The 24,896-nt window shown below is 45.2% G+C and overlaps 1 protein-coding gene across 1 annotated transcript in view; it reads left to right on the plus strand.

Annotated features, from left to right (window-relative positions):
- LOC109916990 (F-BAR domain only protein 2-like) overlaps positions 1-24,896 on the plus strand; it is a 67,568-nt gene that overhangs the window by 14,240 nt on the left and 28,432 nt on the right. The window contains exons 2-14 of the mRNA XM_048613950.1: positions 8,692-8,783; positions 9,861-9,932; positions 13,229-13,370; positions 13,595-13,747; positions 14,221-14,325; positions 15,860-15,958; positions 17,748-17,844; positions 18,041-18,085; positions 18,698-18,770; positions 21,191-21,215; positions 22,586-22,643; positions 24,012-24,190; positions 24,719-24,743. Of these exons, the coding sequence (XP_048469907.1) occupies positions 8,692-8,783; positions 9,861-9,932; positions 13,229-13,370; positions 13,595-13,747; positions 14,221-14,325; positions 15,860-15,958; positions 17,748-17,844; positions 18,041-18,085; positions 18,698-18,770; positions 21,191-21,215; positions 22,586-22,643; positions 24,012-24,190; positions 24,719-24,743 (1,165 nt within the window). The remainder of the gene's footprint in view (positions 1-8,691; positions 8,784-9,860; positions 9,933-13,228; positions 13,371-13,594; positions 13,748-14,220; positions 14,326-15,859; positions 15,959-17,747; positions 17,845-18,040; positions 18,086-18,697; positions 18,771-21,190; positions 21,216-22,585; positions 22,644-24,011; positions 24,191-24,718; positions 24,744-24,896) is intronic.

The following is a 24,896-nucleotide window of genomic DNA, read 5'->3' on the forward strand; positions in this document are numbered from 1 at the left end:
CTCAAAGGGCTGTGAATCTTTGGAGTTCCCGACTGCAGAGAGTGGATGCTCGGTTGTTGAGTATATTCAAGACAGAGGTTGATAGAATTTTTGGCATAAATGGATTGAAAGGAAATGGGGATTGCACAGATAGAGCTTGACAGAAAATTAGCCATTCTTGTGGAGTAGTGAAGCAGGAATGAAGGGCTGAATGGCCCACTCCTGTTTCCAGTGAACTGGTTAGAGGAGGAGCAGAGGCCATTCTCCCAGCATTTGGCAACATCCAGAGCAGTGATCATCTGTGGGATCTTGCTGTTGAATTAAAGAGGTTTACATTGTAACAGTACACTGTCAAAGAACCTTTCATTCTTCTGTCATCTCTCATGTGCTCTGGACATTCTAAAACACGTTATAATCGAAGAACTCTTTGAAATGTAGTCACTGTTGCAAGAAAGGCAGCAGCCAATTTTCACACAGCAAGGTCCCACAAACAACAAGATGATAAATGACCAGAACACCATGACTGTTTTTGTGTGATGTTGGTTAACAGATGAATATTGACTTGGTCCTCAGCTACTGTTCAGAATAGAGGCCTTGGAATTTTTAACACCTGTACAGAGGCCTTAGCTTAACCTCTTGTCTAAACCATGGTACCTCGAGGTGTTGACGTTTACTCAGTACTGCACCAGGATTTCAGTCCAGGCTCAAACCAACACGGTCCTGACTCTGGAGGTGAGATCACTCGCCCCAGAGCTGTGGTGGACACTGGACACTGTTAATGATTGTGAAGTGCCAGCCTCAGTGTGAGATGTTTCATTTCTTTCAAGAGGCCACTGCTCTCTTCACCCTCCATTACATGCCCCTCCCCACCCAGCCGTTTGCTCAATGAGTATATGAAGGGCCCCAGAGCAGCTCCATACCCCCTGCCTCTTATTGGGGTGATAGTGGAGGTGGGGCAAGGAGAACACCACCCAAACAGCATCTTTACGGGAGGGGAAGGTTCTGCTAATCACGGTAGATGTTTGAAAAGTCCACCACAGACAATATTACCGTCATTCATGACAAACATTCAAACTGAAGTGGGAGGGTTAACATACTGGAGGGATGGACACTGGGAGCAGCCATTTTATTTCTTCCTTTGCCGTTGTGATATTCCATTTATTGGGGGCATGAGCTGGGCACTTCCACAGAGACATTTATTGGCAAAGCACTTTTACTGAAGGATTGTTGGAGTGTAGTATGGGACTCCCAAAACAGAACGTGAACCATTTTGGTTCAGAGTTGAAATTGGAGTTTGATTGGACCAACATTGAATCGGTCTAGTTTCTCCTTGACAGATATTGTTGCCTGGGTTGGCATCATGAGGATCCGAATGTTCCAGACCCGTTATGAACTATGCTAGGCACTGGCATATCAGTGTCTCTGGGACCGAACTCCATTCCTGGTCAGTTCCTTCCTACCTCCTTCCCGAGGACTGTGCCCTTTCACCAGTTGTTAACAGGCTGAGTTTGGGAATGTGGGATTTAGCTTCTGAGACCAGGCCAGTTCCTCGGAGTTGTGTACATTGAAATTTCTTTTGTCTGGGTCGATTGGGATTGGGGGATATGTCAAGTACAACCCAGGATATATTGTTCATGCCCAAGGTAGTGCGTGTTTCAGCAGGGATTCTCTCAGGGAAAGATGGAGGCTGGTGAAGGGTGAGCTCTGATCTGGGGGTGATACTTGTCCTCATTGTGTCAGGGGGACAGCTGTTAGCCATGAGTTTCAGAGTGTATCTGTACTTCATTAAATGTTGATGATAGTAGATCGTGTGGCAGTTATTCTTTGGTCTGACAGGTTCAGTTTACAAGCTCCAATTAACTGATGTAAAAAGAGAATAATAATGGTCAATAGACTGACAACTTTACAGAGTCAAAATTGATTCCGTTTTTATATTCCCTCAACAATCCAGCCCATTGCTCCAAACCCTAACTCGTTCACTTCAAATCCCATTCCTCTAGCCCTTGAACTCTCCTATCTCACTGTGTATTAATATTAAGCCTGTATTAATGCAAGATGTTGAAGAGATATTAATACTTTTTTATCCATTCATGGGATGTGGGTGTCACTGGCTGGCCCAGTATTTATTGCCAGTCCCTAGCTACCCCTTCAGAAGGTTGTGCTGAGCTGCTGCCTTAAACCGCTGCAGACTATGTTCTGCAGGTTGACCCACAATGTCCTGAGGGAGGGAATTCCAGGATTTTGACCCAGCAAGTGTGAAGGAACAGCGATATATTTCCAAGTCAGGATATTGAGTGGTTTAGTGGGGAACTTGCAGGGGTGGTGTTCCCATATATCAGCTGTCCGAGTCCTTCTAGATGAAAACAGTCATGGGTTTGGAAGGAGCTGTCTAAGGATCTTTGGTGAATTCCTGCAGTGCATCTTGTAAATGGTAACAGTGTGTACTGAGCTTGTGGTGGTGGAGGAAGCAGATATTGAAGGCAGTGGATAGGGTGTTGAACAGGGACTGGGACACAAATGGGTGTTAGTGGGTCAGCAGGAAAATTCCAATGGAAGTTCTCGGTGGGAGAAAGAGTGCGTAGATAAATGGAGAAGAAAATTGAGCTTACAGGGGAGTCAAGGAAACTTGGGAACCAGGGAAAGTCAATCAATCTGTCCAGTCTATTCCATCACTCAATGAGATAAGACATCTATTTGTATCTATACCGCCCTCTATCCACCCGCACTGTTTTAATCACCTTACCTAACAATCTTAGACTTTAAAGACCTAGCGGACTGCCCCCAAATGGAATGGGTATTTGGAGGAGAGTGTTCCAGGCTTCCCTTCCCCCTCTTCCTAGCAAACCCTGCCTCACCACCCCTCCCTAGCCCCTCCAATAGCCTGGCTCACATTAAAAGGCTGTACCCTATTTTCTGCACTTGCCCCACCAGAGGAAATTTGTTTTTTTTCTCTTCTTTCTCTTCCCAATCATCTCCTGTGATCCTCTTAAACACATCAATGAGATCATTCCTTTAACCTTCCAAACTCAAAGCAGTACAAGTCGAGACAGTGCAAACTGTCCTCTGATGTTAACCCTTTTTGCTCCAGTCAGCTTAACCCAGGCATGAATCTACAGTCACTGCTGTCATGTTAGATAATGTCACTTGTTGGTTTGAGTATCCCTAATGCACAAAAGGTTTCACGAACCAGAAAAAGGAAAAAGATTCAGGACTCGTAGAATAATTAATGGATGCTGGCCTAGTGTCTGCTCTGGACTCTCTCTGCACACTGCCTTCTAATTGTATTTCAAAAGCTTTTAGTTGCAATCAAGAAGTGTATAATTGCACTGTTTCCAGGAATGTGTCTACCAATCTGAACGCTAGGAGATAAATCACAAGGCCAGCAGGGATGAAATCAAATCTTGGTGAAAAGTTGGGAGAACTTGTGATTTGCATCTTTGTGATCCCCAGTCTTACCCACGTGCCCCATGTTGTGAATCTTGGGGATGTGGGGCAAGTCTGGGTTCTGTTACCTCAGGGTTTTGTGTGGGACAACTGCTTGAGACTCATTCATGTCAATAGTCTTGGTTCAGAAACTCAGCACCAAGTGGTTAAAGTTGCAGATTATGCCAAACTAAAACAGACAGTGAAATCCAGAGTGGTCACTCAGTAATTGTAGAGTGTTGGCCAAATTGTGTATTTTGCATTTGATTCCATCAGATAATTATCTATTATCTATATGGGCACTTTCACATATCATGTTAATATTATCAAAGGACAACTGGAAAGTCACAAAGTTATAGAATTGTTACAGCATGGAAAGAGACCCTTCGGCCCATCATGTCTGTGTTGGTCATCAAACATTCATCTATTCCACTCCCATTTCCCAGCACTTGGCCCATAACCCATAGCCTTTTAGACTATGCCTCTGTAAAACCTAACTAATGTTAAAACAGGAGACTACAATCTCTGCTCAAACCAGACAGCATTTTGGTTAGATCCGCCTTGAGGGTCATGCCCGTTCTAGTCATCAGCAATAAGACTAGAATGAGAAGCATATTGAAGTATTGCAGATTGAACAGCTGTCTCTTTGGTTCCTCAATGCACCAGCTGAGGGTCTGCATTAAGTGATGCCACCAATTCCCTGGGTTGTCTCTCGACCAGGACCATTCACAGCCTTGCTGCCTGTTTGACCTTGAGCTAAACTTCAGCCACCTCTATCAAGAAGAATACCCACTTTGTAATGTTACTAATGTCTGTCCCTGCGTCAGGTCATCATTTTTATTTCCAGACGGGTGAGTGTTGGGACCTCAGCAGATGTTACCCATCCTGAACTGCTCTCAGTCCATCTGGTGCAGGAGGATCCCATAATGTTGTTAGGATCTAGTCTGCTCCTGACACTTATCATATTAGGAAAGGTTGAGGACTCTGGGTCTGTACTCTATATGGTTTAGAAGGATAAAAGGGAATCTCATTGAAACTTACAGAATACTGAGAGGCCTGGATAGGGTGGATGTGGAGCTGATGTTTACACTAGTAGGAGACACTAGGACTCGGACACTGAGTGAAGGGATGGCCCTTTAAAACTGAGTTGGGAATTTCTTGAGGCAGTAGGTGGTGAATATGTGGAACTCATTGCCGCAGAGGGCTGTGGAGGCCAAGCTGTTGAGTGTAAGACAGAGATAGATAGGGTCTTGATTAGTAACGGGATCAGGGCTTACTGGGTAAATCATAGAATCACAGAATCCCTACAGTGTGGAAACAGGCCCTTCGGCCCAACAAGTCCACACCGAACCTCAGGCAGGAGAATGGGGTTGAGAAACATATCAGCCACGATCAAATGGTGGAGCAGGCTCTATAGGCTGAATGGCCTAGTTCTGCTCCTATATCTTATGGTCTCCTGGCTTGCTTTTTGTTTCCCTCCTCCCATAAATGTCAGTGGATCCAAGTCTGCCTGTTATATCTTAGTTCGCACCAAGCCCCATTTCCCCATTCCTTTTGAGCTTATTCGGTTATATTGACAGCTGGTCCAGCAATGCTTCAGTTTTTAAACCTCTCCTGTTTGTCGTCTTGTGCTTCATGCCCTTACCCCTCGCTACCTCTTAACATATTTGAGTCCATAACCCACTAAGATGTCTGCAGTTCTCCAATTCTCGCCTCTTGTGCATCTCCATTTTCTATCTCTCACCATTGGCAACTGTGCTTTCAACTGGCTGAGCCCAAGCTCCGGGATTTCCTCCTTAATCTTTTCCACCTCTGTCTCCTCCTTTCAGCTACTTCTTTGAGGAAGCTTTTTGTTGTCTCCCTATATTGCCATTTGTGCCTCCGTGTCAAATTTGCCTTGATAGTCACCCTGTAAAACTCCCTGGGATATTTACTGCATTAAAGAGGGTGTGTAACTGCAACTTATCAACATTCATTCTAACACATAAGCATGAGTGAGCGGGGGATCAAGGAGATAGGCCCACACCCTGTGTGTTGGCAAAGCAGGGAAATTCAGATCTAGGCAGTAAGGCAGGAGTAGGCCTCGTTGCCAATGTATCTGCATGTTGCATGCACCATTGTCCAGACTGCAGCCTCTGTCTCCACTGATGCCTGAGATTGTAAACCCATGTTATCAGCATGGCCAGGAAAAGAAAGCCCTTTCCATTATGAGCAGAATTTGAATCCAGTTCCCAGGCAGTCACCCAAAGCCAAGTTCCCAACAATTTATGGTAAGTCACAACACAATGTGGAGCTGGATGAACACAGCAGGCCAGGCAGCATCAGAGGAGCAGGAAAGCTGATGTTTCAGGTCGGGGCCCTTCTTCAGAAAAAAAAATTCTGAAGTTCTGAAAATATCAACTTTCCTGCTGCTCTGATGCTGCCTGGCCTGCTGTGTTCCTCCAGCTCCATGCAATGTTGTCTCTGACTCCAACATTTACAGTTCTTGCTATCCCCAATTTATAGTAAGTATTTTTTTTACCAAAGCAGAAAACAAGACTCTGACTGAAAGGTTAAAAATAGAGGCGTGCACAGTTGTGATTTCCTTAATCTGGGTCTCTGCACCTGGGAGGAAGTGAGTTTTGTGGTAATTTTTTCTTGTGATTTTTAATAAAACAAAACAAGAACTGCAACTACACCATAAGGTCCATAGACCCTCAGTATTGGAGCTAAAAAGATAGGATCAGAAAATATCAGTAACCGAAATGATCCCTTTGAATGCACCTTGACCATCAGACCACAAGAGCAGAATTAGGCTTTTCAGCCCATCGAGTCTGCTCTACCAGTCAATCATGGTCGATATGTTTCTCAAACCCATTCCCCTGCCTTCTCCCTGTAATCCTTGATCCCCTTAGTAATCCAGAACCTATCTATCTCGGTCTTGAATACACTCAATGCCTTGGCCTCCATAGCCCTGTGTGGAAATGAGTTCCACAGATTAACCACCCTCTGGCTGAAGAAAATCCACCTCATCTCAGTTCTAAAGGGTCGTCCCTTCACTCTAAGGCAGTGCCCTCAGGTCCTAGTCTCTCCTACCAGTGGAAATCTCTTCTCTACATCCACTCTATCCAGGCCTCTTGGTATTCTGTAAGCTTCAGTGAGATCCCCCCCACCCCTCATCCTTCTAAACTCCAAGTACAGACCTAGAGTCCTCAACCAATCCTCATATGACAAGCCCTTCATCCCTGGGATCATTCTTGTGAACCTTCTCTGGATCCCCTCCAATGCCAGCATAGCTTTCTTTAGATACAAGGCCCGAAACTGCTCACAATATTCCAAATGTGACCAGAGCCTTGTATAGCCTCAGTGGTATATCCCTTTTCTTGCCACTTAGCTGTCTTGAAATGCATGCTCACATTATATGTGCCTTCCCAACTGCCAACTGAACCTACATGTTAACCTTTAAGAGAATTTTGAACAAGTTCCTTTGTGCTTCAAATTTCCAAAGTGTTTTCCCATTTAGAAAATAATCTATGCCTCTATTCTTCCTACCAAAGTGCATAACTTCACATGTTTCCACGTTGCATTTTAGTTGTTGCCTTGTTTAATGTATACCCTGCTAGCTACAGCAAATCATTCCGGTCAGTGTTGTAAAACAGGTCTGCACCATGGTAGATGGTGTTGGAAGATCCATCTGGTGGATTTGCTGCCCTGGACAAAGTCCTCTTTCCTGGTCAGGATTTGCCAGGCTTGCTGGGGAGGTGATGATCTAGTAGTATTATCACTGGACAGTTCATCCAGAGGTCATGAAACTGGATCTCAAGAACATGTTCCACCATGACTTCCAATAAAATTTAATTCACCAAAAATCTAGGATCAAGAGTCTAATGATGACCATTTTTGATTATTGGAAAAACCTATCTGGTCCTTCAGGGAAGGAAACTGCCATCCTCACCTGGTCTGGCCTACATGTGACTCCAGACCCACAACAATGTGGTTGACTACCCTCTGGGCAATTCCAGATGGGCAATAAATGCTGGCCTAGCCCGAGATGCCCTCATTCATAAATGAATTTTTAAAAAATAATCTACTAGGTCTGTTTGATCTAGTGTGACGGAGGAAAACCAGCTGGTGATCTAATACACAGAAGCTCTTTGTTTAAGACAAGAGATAATTTATTGAATGATGGCATCAAGTACAAGTCACATTGAGAGCGAGAGGAAGACTGAATGTTGGATCTTACTCCCTCGAGATCCAAAACTGGTCAGCACCGTCACTCCCAACCAAGTCCATGTGATATCATTGTATTGGGTGCTGTTTAATGCACACATCAACATTAAGCATTTCAGTTCCCTACACCCTAATATCTCATTGCTGACCATTGGATCTTGCTGTGTACAATTTGGAAGCCATGTTTCTTAGTACAGCAGCTGCCACATTTCAGATGTGTTCTATTGGCTGTAAGCAATTTGGGACTCCTGGTGGGGGTGTGGGGAAGGTGCTTTATGAATGTAAATTTGATTCTAATTGTGAACAATAACTGCTGATGAACGACTTGGTTAAAAGTGTTCCACCAGCACAAGCAACAACAAAACCTGGGAGATGCCAATCTGTGGGCACTTACTGGTGCTGCCTAATGGGTAACTGGTTTGGAGAGCTGGGCAAGAAAATGGAAAGAACTGTGGACGCTGGAAATTTGAAACAAAAATAGAAATTGCAGAAAAATCTCAGTAGGTGTGTCAGCACCCGCGGGGAGAAATCAGAGATAATGTTTCGGGATCTGAAGAAGGGTCATTGGACCCAAAACATTAATTCTGATTTCTCTCCGCGGGTGCTGCCAGACCCACTGAGATTTTCCAGCAATTTCTGTTTTTGTTTCGTTGTGTGAGAGCTGAGATTGCCAGCTCAGGTTGCAACCCAGAACCTGTGGTTTCTATGACGGCAGAACTCGCTGTTCGTCTGCAATAACATGGGGCTTCTGTGTTGGAAATCTTATGCCCATCTCTCTGTCTGCCTTTTGCATCCAACTCGACAAAACCTGTTTACTTCACCTGAGCTTTTGGGCAGGGCCTGTTACCCACAATCAGACTCTCTCAGTCAGAGCACAATGTTACAAAACACAAACTCTGGTCATTTGGCAGTGCCACGGGGCCGAGAATGACTACCCTCTGGCGGGTGAGAGGAGGTCTCGCCCTGATTTAAACAGCCCTGGGATTGTTGAGTTGGTCGTCTTTTCTTGTTCAGTGTGGGTTGGGGATTATTATGGGCAGTCAGGAGCTTTACTAATCCTCCTCTCCTTGTCTCTAACAGGGGGAGAAAAACAATGGCTTTGACGTCCTTTACCACAACATGAAACATGGACAGATTTCTGTCAAAGAGCTGGCTGACTTTGTGAGAGAAAGGTGAGCATAGTCCCTGCTTCTTCCTACTCTGGTGCCCCCACTCTGGGAGTTGCCATATGTTTTGTTCGTGTTAAACCCTGTCAGCTTCAGTGTGCGTTGATAGCTCCGATTTCCTTGAGGGATGGGGCTGAGAGGCAGAGGCAGTGAAGATCCCACAATGCTTTCACGTTCTCACATCCCATAAACGCTGCAAGATTTCCTTCATCAGGATTAACCCCCTGGGACCCTGCAACGTAGAGGGAGTCAGTGGGTATGGCCCTCCTGCCAACCCTGGGGGGGGGGGCAAAGGCATGTTGGGGGGGCCCCCCCCCCCCCAACCCCCAAAGGTGGTGGTGGGGGTGGCGGGTGTGCGGGGGTGGGTGCAGTGAGAGTTGAACATGGAGTGAGCTGGGCTCTGCAATGCTGACTGTGTAGACTGTCACTTGGTTGACGTGGGTGGATTGATTGTCTGGGTTCAATCTGCATCAGGGCTCATTTAAGATCATTGTCTTTGCTAATTAACTGTAAAGTTGCCCATTAACAGGTCCAGGCAGCGGGCCATGGAGGGGGTCATTATGGCTGACTACCTGCCCCTTTTCCGTGGCTACATTCAGGCCCGAGTGTCCCTGGAGAAGGAGCATGCGGTGCCCACCGATACCCTCTATCTTTCAGGCGAGGTGGGCACTGCGCTGCTGTGGAGTGCTTTATTTTCCCGTCCTGTTCCCTACCCTCCCTGGCACCTTTTTGTTCACATAGACATTGCCCCCAGGGGCTCTGCTTGCTAATGATTCCTTGGTCACTTGGGTGTTTTTCCCGGTGGTGGACTATCAATAAAGTTATTTACACCCCTGGTGTTTTCATGGAGTCTCGCACCTCCACATTCTCACAAAAACAAAATCTAACCAGGAGCTGAGAATCTCCTCGGTTCAGGTGACTAATTCTGAGCTGGCCAGCCACAGTCATTGAACTGTGCAAAAATAATAAAACCCAGGAGATTAGAATCTCCTTTTTAAAAAAATAATTAGCTGTTAAGTTTCCGGTCTCCAGTATTTTTCTTTTGTATTTTCAGTGTTTACACGTTGCTGTCTCATTTTGCAGGGCTCTGATTGAAGAATCCTATTCAAAATCAATGTCCAAGTTAGCAAAGGTGGTGAGCAACAGTTCACTGGGGTAAGTTCTCTTGCTGCAGTCAGGTGAAATTATACCAGTTTCCTTGTGATAACACGGTGTGGAGCTGGAAGTACGCAGCAGGCCAGGCAGCATCAGAGGAGCAGGAAAGTTGATGTTTCGGTCAGGACCCCTGTGCCATATGAGATGGGAGTCTATTGCTGCCTCTACCTGGCTCAGAGTTGACCACCTCTCTCAGGCTGAGATGTCAATGTTGTATTCACTTCAACCAATTGACTCTCCCATTTTCCAAGTGCCCAGATTCTCAGACCGTTAGAGGGGCTGGGGTAACATTGACAGCTGCTTCCACTTAGTGAGCTGAGTGAGGATTGTTGGAGCTGGAAGTCGCTCAAGATTGAAGCGTGGTCAGTATGGATTGAGCTGCAGTGTCAGTGTTTGCTTTAAACCCAAAGTAGTACAGTAATGATGAGGATGGACAATGTTTCAGCCTCCCTAGAAAAGTCTTGTTGAGTTAACAATTGGAAGTTTATTGCATTGCAGCAGCTATTTGCAGATTACGTGAACAGGGCCTACATTACTACAGAGACAATTAGCAGCACAATAGCCTCAGTTTGGCCTCCTACAGGCACCTTCTTTATTCCAGACAAATGTCATGACCCGCTTGCCAAAGTGCACTGATACACAAGCCTCGGTACTCCCCGATTGTCATGAAAGTTAAACATATATTCAAAGTTAGCAAAGTCCTTAAATTAATCTCCCTGATGGATTTGTGTGGAGAGAGAACACTGACTAGGTTTCTGTACTTAACAAATAAATCAACTCTATCCATCCAAGGAAAGCACCCAATCAGTGAAGGGTCACTGGCCTCGCACTAAAGTTCTTTGGTCAGTTGGTGCAGCTGTAATTGATTTATTTTTATCACATTTTATCACATTTCTGTATTCTCTCTGCTATTCTCTTTATTTAAGATATTTTCCTCAGTCCCTTAAATAGCCTACTAATACCGCACACTTATTATTTTACCGTGGGGTCGCTAAGCCCATGATTTCCACAGCTTTCTGCTTCTGGAGTTTGCTTCTAAGAAACTCCAGGATCTTTCTCTATCTCTGGCTACTTTTGGAGGCTGTTATCAACAGCAGTTTCTACTGTGATAGACCCTTTCTTTCTGAACATGCACCTAACCGTGTCTGTCTTTGTGATATTGGACTCTTGTTGATAGCAACAGCAGCTTTCTTCTACCTTTCTGTTTTCCTCCAACACTGGACTAAGCAGTTAACTGCCTCCTTAATGTGCACATAAACAAGCAAAGTTCCATAAACCCATCACTATTCTCAAACTTAAAAATGAAACAGAAACTGTCTAACCCCTTCTGAACACACACAGTATAGAAAGAAAGATCAAAGTTAAACTCTACATTACTCTTCTATGTTAGAAACCGAGTTTCTAAATAAAAGCAATAAAAATATATCATGAATTTTCCTCACAATTTACAAATGCAAATAATCTGGAGGTTTCACTCTCTTTCCCCAAAAAACAATCTCTTCAGAATTGGACGATGGTAATTTATGGGATAGACGATAATTGAATTATTTTGTCTTCCCAACATTGAGGCCTGTAGTTCCCTCTTGAACTGGATAACATTAAATCTTTTTTATAATTCTTTCACAGAGGACGGTCCTGATATAAGTCTATTCTTTACAGCTGTCAGTGTGGATCCTGCTGTAGCAGATGGTTTTCCATTGCGCGGTCCCTTGGAACTTTGCATGTTACTTGTCTTCTCTCTCCTTATTTTTAGTGGTATTTCTTGCAGAGTTGTATGCATCGTTTCTTCGCTCTGTGTCAGTGGAACTCCATTCTGTCTATAACAAACAAAAACAGAAATTGCTGGATAAACTCAGTAGGTCTGTAAGCATCTGTGGAAGAAAAGAGAGTCAACATTTTGAGTCCAGTGACCCTTTTTCAGAACTAGCCATCGGACTCGAAACTGGACTTCAGCAGTTTCTGTTTTAGTTTGTTCCAGATCGTCAGCATCTGCAGTTCTTTGTTTTAATTCATTCTGTATGAAGATCTGAGCGGAAGTAGTAGGGCTGCTTATTTCAATTTCTGGAATGTTTTGGGATTTCTCCTTCTCTCTCTCTCTCTGTGATTTTGAATCATTGGTGAAACCAAGATGTCACTTCTCAGGTGTGCAACTGGGAGATGAATTCTTACTGAGTGAGGTACACCTTATCCTTCTTAACTCCCGCAGGGATACGGGGTCTCGCACGCACACACGCACTCTTACTGCGGTCCACATTGAAGTGAAGTCTACTTTGTCGATGGGTTAGCTTGCTCCAGTGGGAGCCCGGATCTTCCAGCTATGGCAGCAATATCCAATTAGAGCTATATCTTTATTTTTAACCTTCCCCTTTTCAAGCATGCAATTTTTATTTGTTTTTGTCATTTTTTTTGCTCTGACTCCCTCCAACCTCACTGTCTAGTTGGATTGCTGGCCCAAGCTGGACCCGGGACCACAGCTGCTGACCTGCAATGCAGCCTGTCCCTCTAACTTATAGCTGCAAGTTTCTCCTGTTCTGTTAGCTCTGAAATGCTTTCTCTTTGCCTCTTCTGTGTTGAGTGATACTAGAATGTTTATGGCGTTCACTGTCATCAGCATTTGGCAGTGTCTGTACCTTCTGGGTTATCAGATTATGTTTTTTACCCCTCCCTTGGTGTAAAGTGTAACGTCTCTGAATTGACCTCCTTTAGAAATTGCACTGATCACTGCTGCTGACCAAGTTGTAACAGGGAGTTGACATTGCAGCACACCACAGCTCATCATGTTGCATCTGTGTGTGTGTACCTCCAAAACTGAATTGGTATATGACAATTGTCACCCTCTGGTCTAACTAGAAGAGTCTTTAGAGTAAATAAATAGGGCGTTTATTGCACTGTTATAACAATTTACAGGTTACACAAATATGGCCTCCATTACTACAGAAGATCACACTAAGCTCTGGTCTATCCATCCTTGCTCTGATAGAGAATCCAAAGCATCATCACAGTGGGCGGTGCTTACTGTGTTCAATCATTAACCCTTTCAGTCTCACATACATTGAGCAGCAGTGTCAGGACAGGGTCAGTGTGGGGTTGGGGCAGGATCAGAGCAGAGCCAGTGTGGGGTTGGAGTGGGGTCAATGTGGGTTTGGAGCTGGGTCAGCATTCACCGTGCACAATGTGCTGTAGTGAATGTGCCTGAATCTCGGGGACATGGAGACATGAAGGCAGGATGTGCTTCCCAATGATTAAGTTTGGCTTGTAACTACAGCCAGTGAGATGTAACACTGTGACTCTTTCAGGACTTTCGCTCCAATGTGGGAGGTCTTCCGGACCTCGGCTGATAAATTGGCTCTTTGTCATTTCGAGTTGGTGCGGAAACTCAACGACTTGATCAAAGAAATGAACCGGTTCAACGAGGAGCAGGTCAAAATGCACAGGAAGGTAATGAGTGGGCTGCTCAGAGCCTTATCCAACCAGTCCAGGGCTTGGGACTGGAGCGGGCCTGGGCTATATAATATCTCCCAGGTCCCATATTCTGGCTGGATGGAATACACTGCACTTACTGCCTCAATGGAATTTTGTATAATTCCCAGTTCAGCTGAGATGCGACCTATCAAAATCATTTCCTTTTGTCTCTCTCTATCTCTCTCTCCCATTACCCCCAGACGAAGGAGGAGGTGTCAGGGACACTGGAAGCTGTGCAGAATGTTCAATCCAGTGGCCAGCTCCTGCAGAAATGCAAAGACAATTATCAAAGTAAATGGCTGGAGTGGGACAGACTGAAAAAGGATGGTGCTTCTCAGAAAGAGATTGATAAGGTACCAGTATTTCAGGGCTCAATGTGTCTTGGTTCCTCAGGAAATGACTCCCACTTCAATAGAGCTCCCACACACTGACTCTCACCGGGGTACGAGCACGCACACACACACACACACACACACACACACACTGACTCTCACTGGGGTACAGGGTCCCACGCACACACACCGACTCTCACTGGGGTAGGGGGTCCCACACACGCACACACACCCCGACTGTCACTGGGGCACGGGGTCCCACACACGCACATACACCGACTCTCACTGGGGTACAGGGTGTCCGTGTCCAAACCTCACTGGGGTACAGACACACTCGGACACACAGACACATATATATTGAAGTGAGGTCTGGTTTGTTGATGAGCTACCTTGCTCTAGTGGGTGTTCCGAGCTTCCTCCTTGCGCATGGGACAGTTTGTCTTGTCCTCATTAACTCCCAGCAAGTACTCACTCGCCCTGGCTCTTCCTCACAGGCTGAAGCCAAATCAAAGAAAGCCGCAGAATCGTACAAAGCGAGCATCAAGAAATATCGTACTACTCGGTCTGATTACCAGCTGAAGATGGCAGACGCTGCCCAGGTTAGAGCAGATAACATCAAGATGGGGGAGGGGTGGGTAGCTAATACTGAGGAGAACTGTAACCAATTACAGGAATGCATTCATTAACTTGTAGAATTCCCACGGGTTTGGTAAATGAAATCCAAAAATATGAACGAGTAAGAAGTATAGGGAGATTCTTTTTTTTACTTTGAAGGTGTGCATCTGGGCGTGGAGAAGAAATTGAGGGTCTTTAAGTACAGATACATTAATTTCTGAAAAATGCACCAGGAGTTTCCAGGATTATTTTACAAAGAACTATCCCCAGGCTTTATTTCTACAGATGTGAACAGCTTTACTTATGTCGAACTTGGTTAGATCACATTTAGACTATGTGTGCTCTTCTGCTCTGTGTTATAAAAGATATTGCGGCATTGGCTAGGGGACAGAGCAGATTTACAGAGACAAAAAAAAACAGAAATGTGAAGGTTTAACATCAGGAAATGATAAACAAACAGGCTGGCTTGCTTTTTTCTTTTCTAAAGGGTGATCTAATCAAGATCTTTAAAATGAGGAAGGGTTGTGTTGGAGTGGTTTAAGAGAATGTTTCCTTGTGTGGGTTCCTGGGGGGGTGGAGACCACAATGAGAGGTCATGGATAGAAGATCATCCCCAAGAAAACCAAAAAGGTATTTGGAAGAATTATGATGGGAATGTGGAGCACGCTCCGACAGAGAGTATAGTATCGATGTGTTTACAACATATCTAGTGAAGGCCATGAGGAAGAAAGGAATAGAAGATTGTGATGGGGGGAGGTTCAAGAAGTACATAGACACCAGCATGGATTAGTCAGGCCGAATGGCCTGCATATCTGCTCTAGTGTCACCAAGCTTGCTGCAAGTGACAGTGATTAGAGAGGGCAGTTGGTGAAGTTGAAGTGTTAGATGTGTTTCGAGCTGTGTGTATGTGTGAGATGGGTGGATCAATGATAGTAAAAGGTGTTCCTGGGACAAGATTCCTCCTGTCTTTCATTGTACCAGAGTTTGCAGGAACTGGCCATGTCCCTCAACCTCATTCGAATGATCGAGTGAGGAGGGAGAACTCAAATACATTACTTGCATTTGAGAAATAGTTCCGGGACAGACATTTCTTCCAAAGGAGCTATTAGACTGAGAGCTGGGATGTGCTGTTAGAGCAATGATTAGGAGCTCCACAGTAGGAACTTCGCTGACACAGGTTCTGTCATGGTGAGATTGTACTGTGACCAGACAGATGGAGGGAATGGAAAATGCAAGAAAGAAAATGTAATTTTAGTTTGGGGTGGGGTGAATTTAGAAACCCCACAAACTGCCTGAGATCTACAAGACAGTGTAAAGTTTGAAAAGTACGTGAGAAAATAAAAATCATTTAATGATACGAGGTGGTGGGTGGTGGATTCTGAGAATGAGGTTCAGTGGGTGATATCGAGCCAGCTCTGAAAGGGTTACTGTGGTTTCAGATTCTGCTCCGGATCCTGCAGGATCTCTCCTTGTTTTTGTCATTCCAAGATCCCAATCCTCTGATTTCTGACTCTGCAGAAGTTCCAGCAGGTTGAAGAGATTCACCTGAGACACATGAAGGGGTTAATCAAGTCATACTGCCACTCCATTGAAGATACTCATGTTCAGGTGGGCCAGGTGAGTCTCCAAGCTGCAGCTCACTCTCGGTCTGAGCTACAATTTAGAAGTAAAAACTGAAAAAATTACGGATGCTGTAAATCAGAAACAAAACTGAAGTTGCTGGAAAACCTCGGCAGGTCTGGCAGCATCTGTGAAGAGAAATTAGAGATGATGTTTTGGGTCCGGTGACCCTTCCTCAAATAGTCCTTCTGAGGAAGGATCACCGGACCCAAAATGTTAATTCTGATTTCTCTTCACGGGTGCTGCTAGACCTTTAGCTTTTCTAGTAATTTAGAAATGTTGTTTTTGTATGTAAATGAGAATAAAATGATGAGAAGTTAGCATATCTGGGTATGTCTTCCTGAAAGTGTGGATATTTTCCAATCAGTCTGTTCAGAGATGTTATTAATCAGTTCTGGAGTGGATGGGATTCATAGTTCTTCCTTGAGCTTACAAGATTTAAGGGGCAATCAAACTGAGGTGGTTTATGATTAAAGGAGTTGTTGAGGTTCAATTTGAGTGAAATTAATTCCCCTCTGGCAGGAGTCCATAACAAGGGAGAGAACCTTAAAATCTGAGCCAGGCTTTTCGGGTGATGTCAGAAAACACTTCCTTCCAACACCTCCATCCCACCCTACTTCTGAGATTGATAAATGTTCGTAGAGTAAAGGGGTTTGTGTTATACACTAGAAGAAGATGACTGTTTCTGAACTGAGTTCAAGTCTGTTTTTAGTGAGAGCTCTATTTCAGTTAATTATGTTCCATATAACACTCACCCACTGATTGCTAGCTCATGATATTTATCCAACCAATTATCACTCAATTAACTCTTAATTAATAAATCCACTACTAATTCCCTTGTCCCATTAGGTTTTGACCATCCTTCCAGACTGTTTTAGATGGCAACAGTTGAGGATTACATGACAGTCCAGTAGAAAGGGATATTTTATAGATCAGCCATGATTGAACTGAATGATGGAATGGGTTTGCTGGACTGAATGGCCTACTCCTGATTCTAATCACTTAATTGCATTGTCACTGTCTGGTGTTTCCAATGCTGTTTGTATTTTTTAAAAACTCAAGGGAAAATGGTAAATAAATGAAGGAGAGCTGTTTGTGTGCAGATCGTTATTATCTATGCGGCACGTTGGCTCAGTGGCTAGCACTGCTGCCTCACAGCACCAGGAACACTGGGTCGATTCCACCCTTGTGCGACGGTCTGTGTGGAGTTTGCACATTCTCCCTGTGTCTGCGTAGGTTTCCTCCGGGTGCTCCAGTTTCCTCCCACAGTCCAAGGATGTACAGGCTAGGTGGGTTAGCCATGGTAAGTAAATGTGGGGTAACAGAATAGGGTGGGGTCTTCAGACGGTTGGTGCAGACTTAATGGGCTGAATGGTCTCCTTCTGCACAGTAGGGAATCTATGATTAGGCAGTCAGGGGATGGAGTGAAATGGACTCAAACTCTGGAGAAAAAATGAAGTGAGGTGATAACAAAAATGTGAGGGATCTTCACACCAATTTGATTTTAAAAACTGTAAGTTAGGGCATTTGGGAAAATTGGGATACTGTTTGGTGAGCTGACCTCTGAACCGTTACATTCTCACCCACAATGCCGATAAGGAGGGAGTTCCAGGATTTTGACCCTGCAACACTGAATGAGCGGTGCTTTCCCAGTCAGGATGGTGAGTGGCTCGGAGGGATAGTGGTGTACCCATGCATCCGCTGTCCTTCTAGACAGTAGAGGTGGTGGGTTTGGAAGGTGATGTTGGAGGAGCCTTCGCAAATCTCTGGTGATTTCTGATTTCAGGTTCATGAAGAGTTCAAACAGAATGTGGAGAATATTCAGGTGCAGGACCTGATCCAGAAGTATGCCCTGACCAAAGGGACTGGCAAAGAGAAGCCAGGTAATGTGGGTGTGTTCCCCTCGCTGCCCACTCCGAGGGGTGGTATGATTGGGGATTGTGTAGACCCTGACCCGAAAGTTGGTGTAGTGAGTGAAGTGAGCTGAGCAATATAATGGCTGTTAAAGTGATAATCTGGGTTTTGGGAGTGTTGCAGGGAGACTCTGCCTGACTCCTGCCTCCGTCCTCTTGTTTCCAGGGCCAATCGATTTTGAGGAATGTAACCCGGATGTTCTGCTGGAAGGTGAGCTGCTTCTCATTGGTATTGCTGTTGCCCAGGATACTGACTGTCCACGCTCTCTCACACACACACACACACACTCTCACAGATCTGTTGTCTCACCAGCAGGGACTGAGCTACATGGAGAGACCCTGTGTACAGCTCACTGTCATTAATGCTTGGAGCAGAGTAATACCTTTTATCTTCTGAGCTTTCTCAGCCATGGCTCAGTAATGAGATCCATGGGATCGCCACTAGATTGAGAATTTTACTCTCCTGCCCTCACTCCTGTTCGATCAGCTTTTCCAGAACCACATGCTGCTGGGCCAGGAGTTCTCAGTGGAGATTTATCAGGGTTTAAAGCTCATTCTCCCCAGCACAGCGAACAGAGATTAGTTGAGCACCACTGCTCAAGTTAATGGCACAAACTGGAGGCCAGTGCCATCCTCTGTGCTGGTTTGAGCCAGTGTCACATGGGCACACAGTCACTTGGAGATTCAAGCACCACAGAGCTGATCAGGGCAGAAATTTGTGTTACTTATCGGTTTAAGGCTTCTGCCTGTGGGCTGTCAAGGAGTTTGTTCAGTTGAAACACTGAGTAATGGGAATTACGATCCGTTATCTCTTGTGAAACAGCTCCAAAGAAAAGCAAGCGGAAATCCTTTGTGATCCCAGGACTTGGCAAGAGGGAGAAGGACAGCGATTCCACGTGAGTTTCCATTGTTCCAGCTCCAACTCCAAGGGAATTAGTGATTGAAAAACAGAGTGAGATAGGCCACTCGGTCCATTTGCCTCACCTCTTTAAAGACAAATCCATCTCCTACTTAGGAAATTCATGATAATCATGTAACTTTTGCTTAAAAATCAAAAAGCTAATACCTCTCACTTCCCCACCTGCACCCCATTCTCGAGGGAATTTGCTACCTATTTTCCCACCAATTTAATCACCTCCTGCAACTGTTTGTCTGCACTTCTGGTCCATTTACCCATGTTTGCTCCCTATCCCTGGATATCTGTTAGCCAATGTGACAAATAAATCAGCTTTGGGGAAAAATCAGAAGGGTTAACAGGAAGTTGATAATGATACAAAGAGGGACACAGGCTGGTTATGTGAGCGGGCAAAAACATGGCAGATAGAATGTGATTGCGAAACATGGAGGATGATGCACCTGGACAGGATGAAGAAAGAAGCTGAACATTATTTAAATGGAGGAAGACTGCAGAAAGCGACAGTACAGTGGGGTTTGGGAGTCCTCCTACATAAATCATGAAAAGCTAGTGTCCAAATTCAAAGGGTAATAGGGAAAGCAACTGGTCTATGTTCCCAAAGAGAATGGAGTATAAAAATAGAAAAGTCTTGCAATAATTATGCAAGGTACTAGTCAGACCACACGCTGAAATACTGGGCCCTGATCTAAGGAAAGATGTACCGGCATTGGAGTAAGTCCAGAGAATACTTCCAGGTATGGAGGGTCTGTCTTATGAGGAGAGGTTGGGTAAATTGGGCAAAAAAACCCCCCAGAGAACTGCTAATAGAGCCATAGAGCTGTATAGCATGGAAACAGACCCTTCAGTCCAACTTGTCCATGCCGACCAGATATCCTAAATAAATCTTGTCCCACTTGCTAGCATTTGGCCCATATCCCTCTAATCCCTTCCTATTCATGTATCCGTCCAGTTGTCTTTCAAAAATGTTGTAATTGTACCAGCCTCCACCACTTCTTCTGGCAGCTCATTCCATACACTCACTACCCTCTGTTTTATATCTTTCCCCTCTCACCTTCAACCTATGGCCTCTAATTTTAGACTCCCCACCCCAAGGAAAAGACCTTGTCTATTTACCCTATCCATGCCCCTCATGATTTTATAAACCTCCTATAAGGTCACCCCTCAGCCACCGACACTCCAGGGAAAATAGCCCCAGTTTATTCATTCACTCCCTGTAGCTCAAACCCTCCAACCCTGGTAACATCCTTGTAAATCTTCTTTGAACCCTTTCAAGTTTCACAACATCCTCCCTGTAGCAAGGAGACCAGAATTGCATGCAGTATTCCAATCATGGCCTCACCAATGTCCTGTACAGCTGTAACTTGACCTCCCAACTCCTATACTCAATGCACGGACCAATAAAGGCAAGCATTCCAAATGCCTCCTTCACTATCCTGTCTAGCTTGGACTCCACTTTCAAGGAACTATGAACCCACACTCCAAGGTCTCCTTGTTCAGCAACACTCCCCAGGACCTTACCATTAAGTGTATAAGTCCTGTCCTGATTTGCCTTTCCAAAATGCAGCACCTCACATTTATCTAAATTAAACTCCATCAGCCACTCCTCAGCCCATTGGCCCATCTGATCAAGATCCCATTGTACTCTGAGGTAATCTCCTTCACTGCCCACTACACCTCCAATTTTACTGTCATTTGCAAACTTACTAACCATACCTTCTGAGTTCACATCCAGATCATTTATATAAATGACAAAAAGCTGAATAAATGCTGGAAATCTGAAACATAAACAGAAATTACTGGAAAAACTCAACAGGTCTAGCAGCATCTGTGGAGAGAGAAACAGAGTTAATGCTTCAGGTCCAGTGACCCTTCTTCAGAACGGTTCTGAATAGTTGACTCTGCTTTTTCTCCTCCGAAGCTGCCAGACCTGCTGAGTTTCTCTAGCAATTTCTGTTTTTGGTGCCTGTATTCATTGAAGTTTAGAAGAATGAGAGGGTGACCTCATTGAGACGTACAGGAGTCTTAGGGGACTTAACAGGGGAGATGCAGAGAGGTTGTTTCCCCTTGTGGGAGGGTCGAAGACCAGAGGACACCATCTCCGAGGAAGGGGCCACATGTTTTACGACAGAGAGGATCAGGAATTTTTCTGAGAGCAGTAAATCTGGGGAATTCTTTATCACACTCAGAGCTGACAAACTGTGATCATGGAGTGAGTTGAGAGCGTGAGGGGAATCACTGGGTGAGGGGGTAGCCTGGGGACTTATCCATGGAGTGGGGTGAGAGCTCAGGATGGGAATAACTGAGTTGGGGGGGGTGTACACAGAAGCGAGTGTGATGCTGTCTGTTATTCTGAGAATATTTGCATTGTTCATTACAATTGCCTTTTTTTCCTTTTTGTAGGGGCTCTCCGGATGCTGACTCCATTGTGAGTAGACAAACTCTCAACCGTTGCTAGCCCACACTTAGCTGGTGACTTCCCACATTTTGCTCCCACCGTTTTCTTTTTATGACCGCGGGTTGGAGTAAAATATTTTGCTCCTTGTGAGTAATGGTGCATTTGAGTGATCGCTAAACGGTGAGACCTATTGACTTGCTGTGGTCATTCAACAATTGTTTGGATGGTTCTGGGTTGCCTTATCCAACTGGCCATCTTTTATATTTGAGACTAGGTAGTAAGGTTTTATGTGATAGTTAAATGTTGGGCCATCAAAGTAAATAAACTGTGATGACCACCATCTTGGTTTATGAGAGTTATAGTTGGAATTCCTTCCTCTGTCATGTTCCTTCAGTGTCTGTCTGGGGGTGGGGGGGGTGTCACAATGTACATTTTAAACCTGCTTTAATTGTCTGACCTCATTGCACACCGGGCAAATCCCCTGTAGTTTGTTTATGCATCTCTGCTCAGATGTCACATTAACATAATACTGGGACAAAGTGTGCTTGGCACGGGATAAACAGAATGGAACACTGATATTCTAAAGCATTGAAAGGTTAGAATATGAATTAGGATTAGGCCATTCAGCCTCCACTGTTATTTAATGATATTGTGATCGATGTCATTATGTCTTAACTCCACTTTCCTGTCTGCCCCACATAACCCTGGACTCCATTGTTGATCAAAAATCAGTTAATTTAACCTTTTATTTTTTATGACTCAGTCATGGGATATGGGCATCACTGCTTGGGTCAGTATTTATTGCCCATCCCTAATTGCCCTTGAGAAGGTGGGGGTGGACTGTCACCTTTAACCGCTGCAGTCCACCTGCTGTGGGTTGACCCACAATGCCCTTGGGGAGGGAATTCCAGGATTTTGACTCAGTGACATTGAAGGAATGGTGATATATTTCCAAGTCAGGATGGTGAGTGGCTTGCAGGAGAATTTGCAGGGGGTGGTATTCCTATGTATCTGCTGCCCTCGTCCTTCTAGATGGAAGTGGTCTTGGGTTTGGAAGGTGCTGTCTGAGGATCTTTGGTGAATTTCTGCAGTGCATCTTGTAAATAGTACACACTGCTGCTACTGAGCATCAGGGATGGAGAGAGTGGATGTTTGTGAATGTGGTGCCAATCAAATGGGCTGCTTTGTCCTGGTCAGTGTCAAGCTTCTTGAGTGTTGTTGGAGCTGCACCCATCCAGGCAAGTGGGGAGTATTCCATCACCTTCGTAACTTGTACTGACCCAGCCTCCACTGCTGTCAGGGGAAGAGAGCTCCACAAATTTATGACCCCTCCGAGAAAACCTCTTGTCATCTTCTGAACTGGTATTTGCAGCTACATTTGCAAATGTGTTGTCTTACAGAATTCTCCCGAGGTGGATGAAGAAGGTTACACCATCAGACCTGACATTGTTCGGAATGATATCCTTCCCTCTGTGTCTTTTCCGAGTGAGCTGTTCCATTGCACTGTAAAGCTCCATGGGAAAAGTCTTCCAAAATCCACACTTGGCTCCTCATGTTACTGATTTCCAGTCGACAGGGGAAGAGAAAGTTGCACAGTTTCTCATTCAAGATTCAAACAGAGTGGGATTAGTTGATAGGTGCAGTGTGAGAGGAAAAGGAAACAAGAGTGACTTGAATTTATATAGCACCTTAGAAGGTCTCAGGACATAACAAAGTGTATTGCAATTAACGATGTTCATTTTGTAATTATAATCAGTAAACGCTTAATCTTCTACACTCCTAAAGGACCACAGAGCTGCTCTCACATTACAGGGAGATGACTTGTGCTGGTTTAACTGGAGGGTCACCATGCCTCGGGTGAGGGGAGAGGTTGAGAAGGAGAGACCTTCATGGTAATTTCAGCTGGTGTGGGATTGGACGCCATGCTGTTGGTGTCACACTGTGTCACAAACCAGCCTTCCAGACACAGTACCACCATGTAGGAACTTCAACAACCAATTTGCATAATGTACAGCAATAAGCAAGAGGATAATGTTTTCTTGATATTGATTCAGGAATAATATTGGACCCAGAACACTGGGGCAAGCTGCCCTGCCCTTGTGTAAATGGGACCTTTGTCATCCTGTGAGAACAGACAGAGCCTCAGTTCAACATTTTGTACAGAGGAAGGTAGCTCTGGCAGTGCAGCCCCTTCACTGCAGGGTCAGCCAAGAGTTTGTGCCCATGTATAAAGTGGGGGCTTGATCCCTGAGCCTTCAGACCCCAACACCAGGTTGCTGACAGAGTCCAAGCTGAACCTGGAAGTCCCAGGGGAGTGTTGGCAGGATTGAATAGGATGTCTCTGGTGACTGGTAACCCAGGAGGTAATGGGGCAGCGCGGAGGCTGCAAGCCCTCAATGGTCGCTCCAGAAATGTAGGAATGTAGTTACCAGCATGGTGGTACCTGGGCCAATGATTGTAAACCTTCACTGCCAACTGCCCAAGGCCTCCCCTCCACTGCCAACTCCCCCCTCTCCAAACAAACATGTCCTGCATCCTCCAGTTGGATGGCAGCCAGTAAGCCCCCTGATTTTGAGGAAAGTATTGAAAGGTTGTCTTTGAGAGTCAGACAGTGTCCAATAGAGACTGACTTTGACTTTGGCAAAGAGCTGATGTTCATTGCTGGGAGCAATGCCAAGGAACAGGGGGATTAACAAAAGAAACAGTGAAAGAGGCTGGCAGGGAGTTGGTGATGTTGGTACGCCCTGTCTGCTTTAACTGACCCACCCTGGAGTTGTTGTCCCACCTCTTGCCCAGTTCCAATGAGACTTCCTTGACTTTCCGAACATGAGAGGGAGACCCAGCCCTGCTCCTCCAGTGACTCGGACTTCGATGATGATGAACCCCGGAAGTTCCATGTGGAGATCAAGCCGGTGACAGTGAAAGACTGGGCCTCTGACCAAGCCACATCAGTGGAGCAGCTGAGGGCCTCGATTGGGAATATCGTCCTCTCCTCCAATCCCACTGTAAGCATCTGACCATCTCCGTTTGGGAAGGAGAGGCCATGGCAGCCAATCACATGCAGTGGTAACTCGGGGGAGGGGTCAGCGAGGTGGGGCAGGAGTTTTGAGGCTGGGAGGTGGGCTTAATGAGGGCAGGGAGTTGGTGATACAAGCACAACATCCTGAAGCAAGCTGCAAGTTTATATTAAATGGGTCAAGTCTGAGCAGAAGTAGCCAGTGATTTTATTTATGTTTAAGTGATTGCTTTTGGGGGAGGAATGGGCCTTGGTCACAACATCCAAGGTCACCCTCCCATGAGGGAGAGAGTCTATTCCCAGGGCAGCCTGCCCAGGAGAGGCAGTGCCTGTTGGGAAGCATAGATTTCCTAATTTGCTCCACTCGCTGGTGGTTGGTAACTTTCCTCAACCAATTGGAACAATCTTCACCAGGAATTCCTGAGAGGTGGGAGGGAGAATCTCAAAATCTGGCACTTACTGTAGAAATGTCCAAAGTAATAAATGCATTCACCCTCTGCTTCCTGTTCTTTTGCAGATTCCATCCAAAAGGAATTCCACACGTAAGTGTCTGTCTGTCCATCCATCCAAACGTCTTTCACCGCTGAGATTGAATTGTCTGTTATGAAGGGGAGGAATTGCAGAGGAGTGAGAATAATTAGAAAGCTCTTTGAAAGAGCTGGCATGGGAAGGTGGGCCAAATGGCCTCCCATGCT

This window comes from Rhincodon typus, chromosome 29 (assembly GCF_021869965.1).
Source record: "Rhincodon typus isolate 14 chromosome 29, sRhiTyp1.1, whole genome shotgun sequence".
NCBI classification, from domain to species: Eukaryota; Metazoa; Chordata; class Chondrichthyes; order Orectolobiformes; family Rhincodontidae; genus Rhincodon; species Rhincodon typus.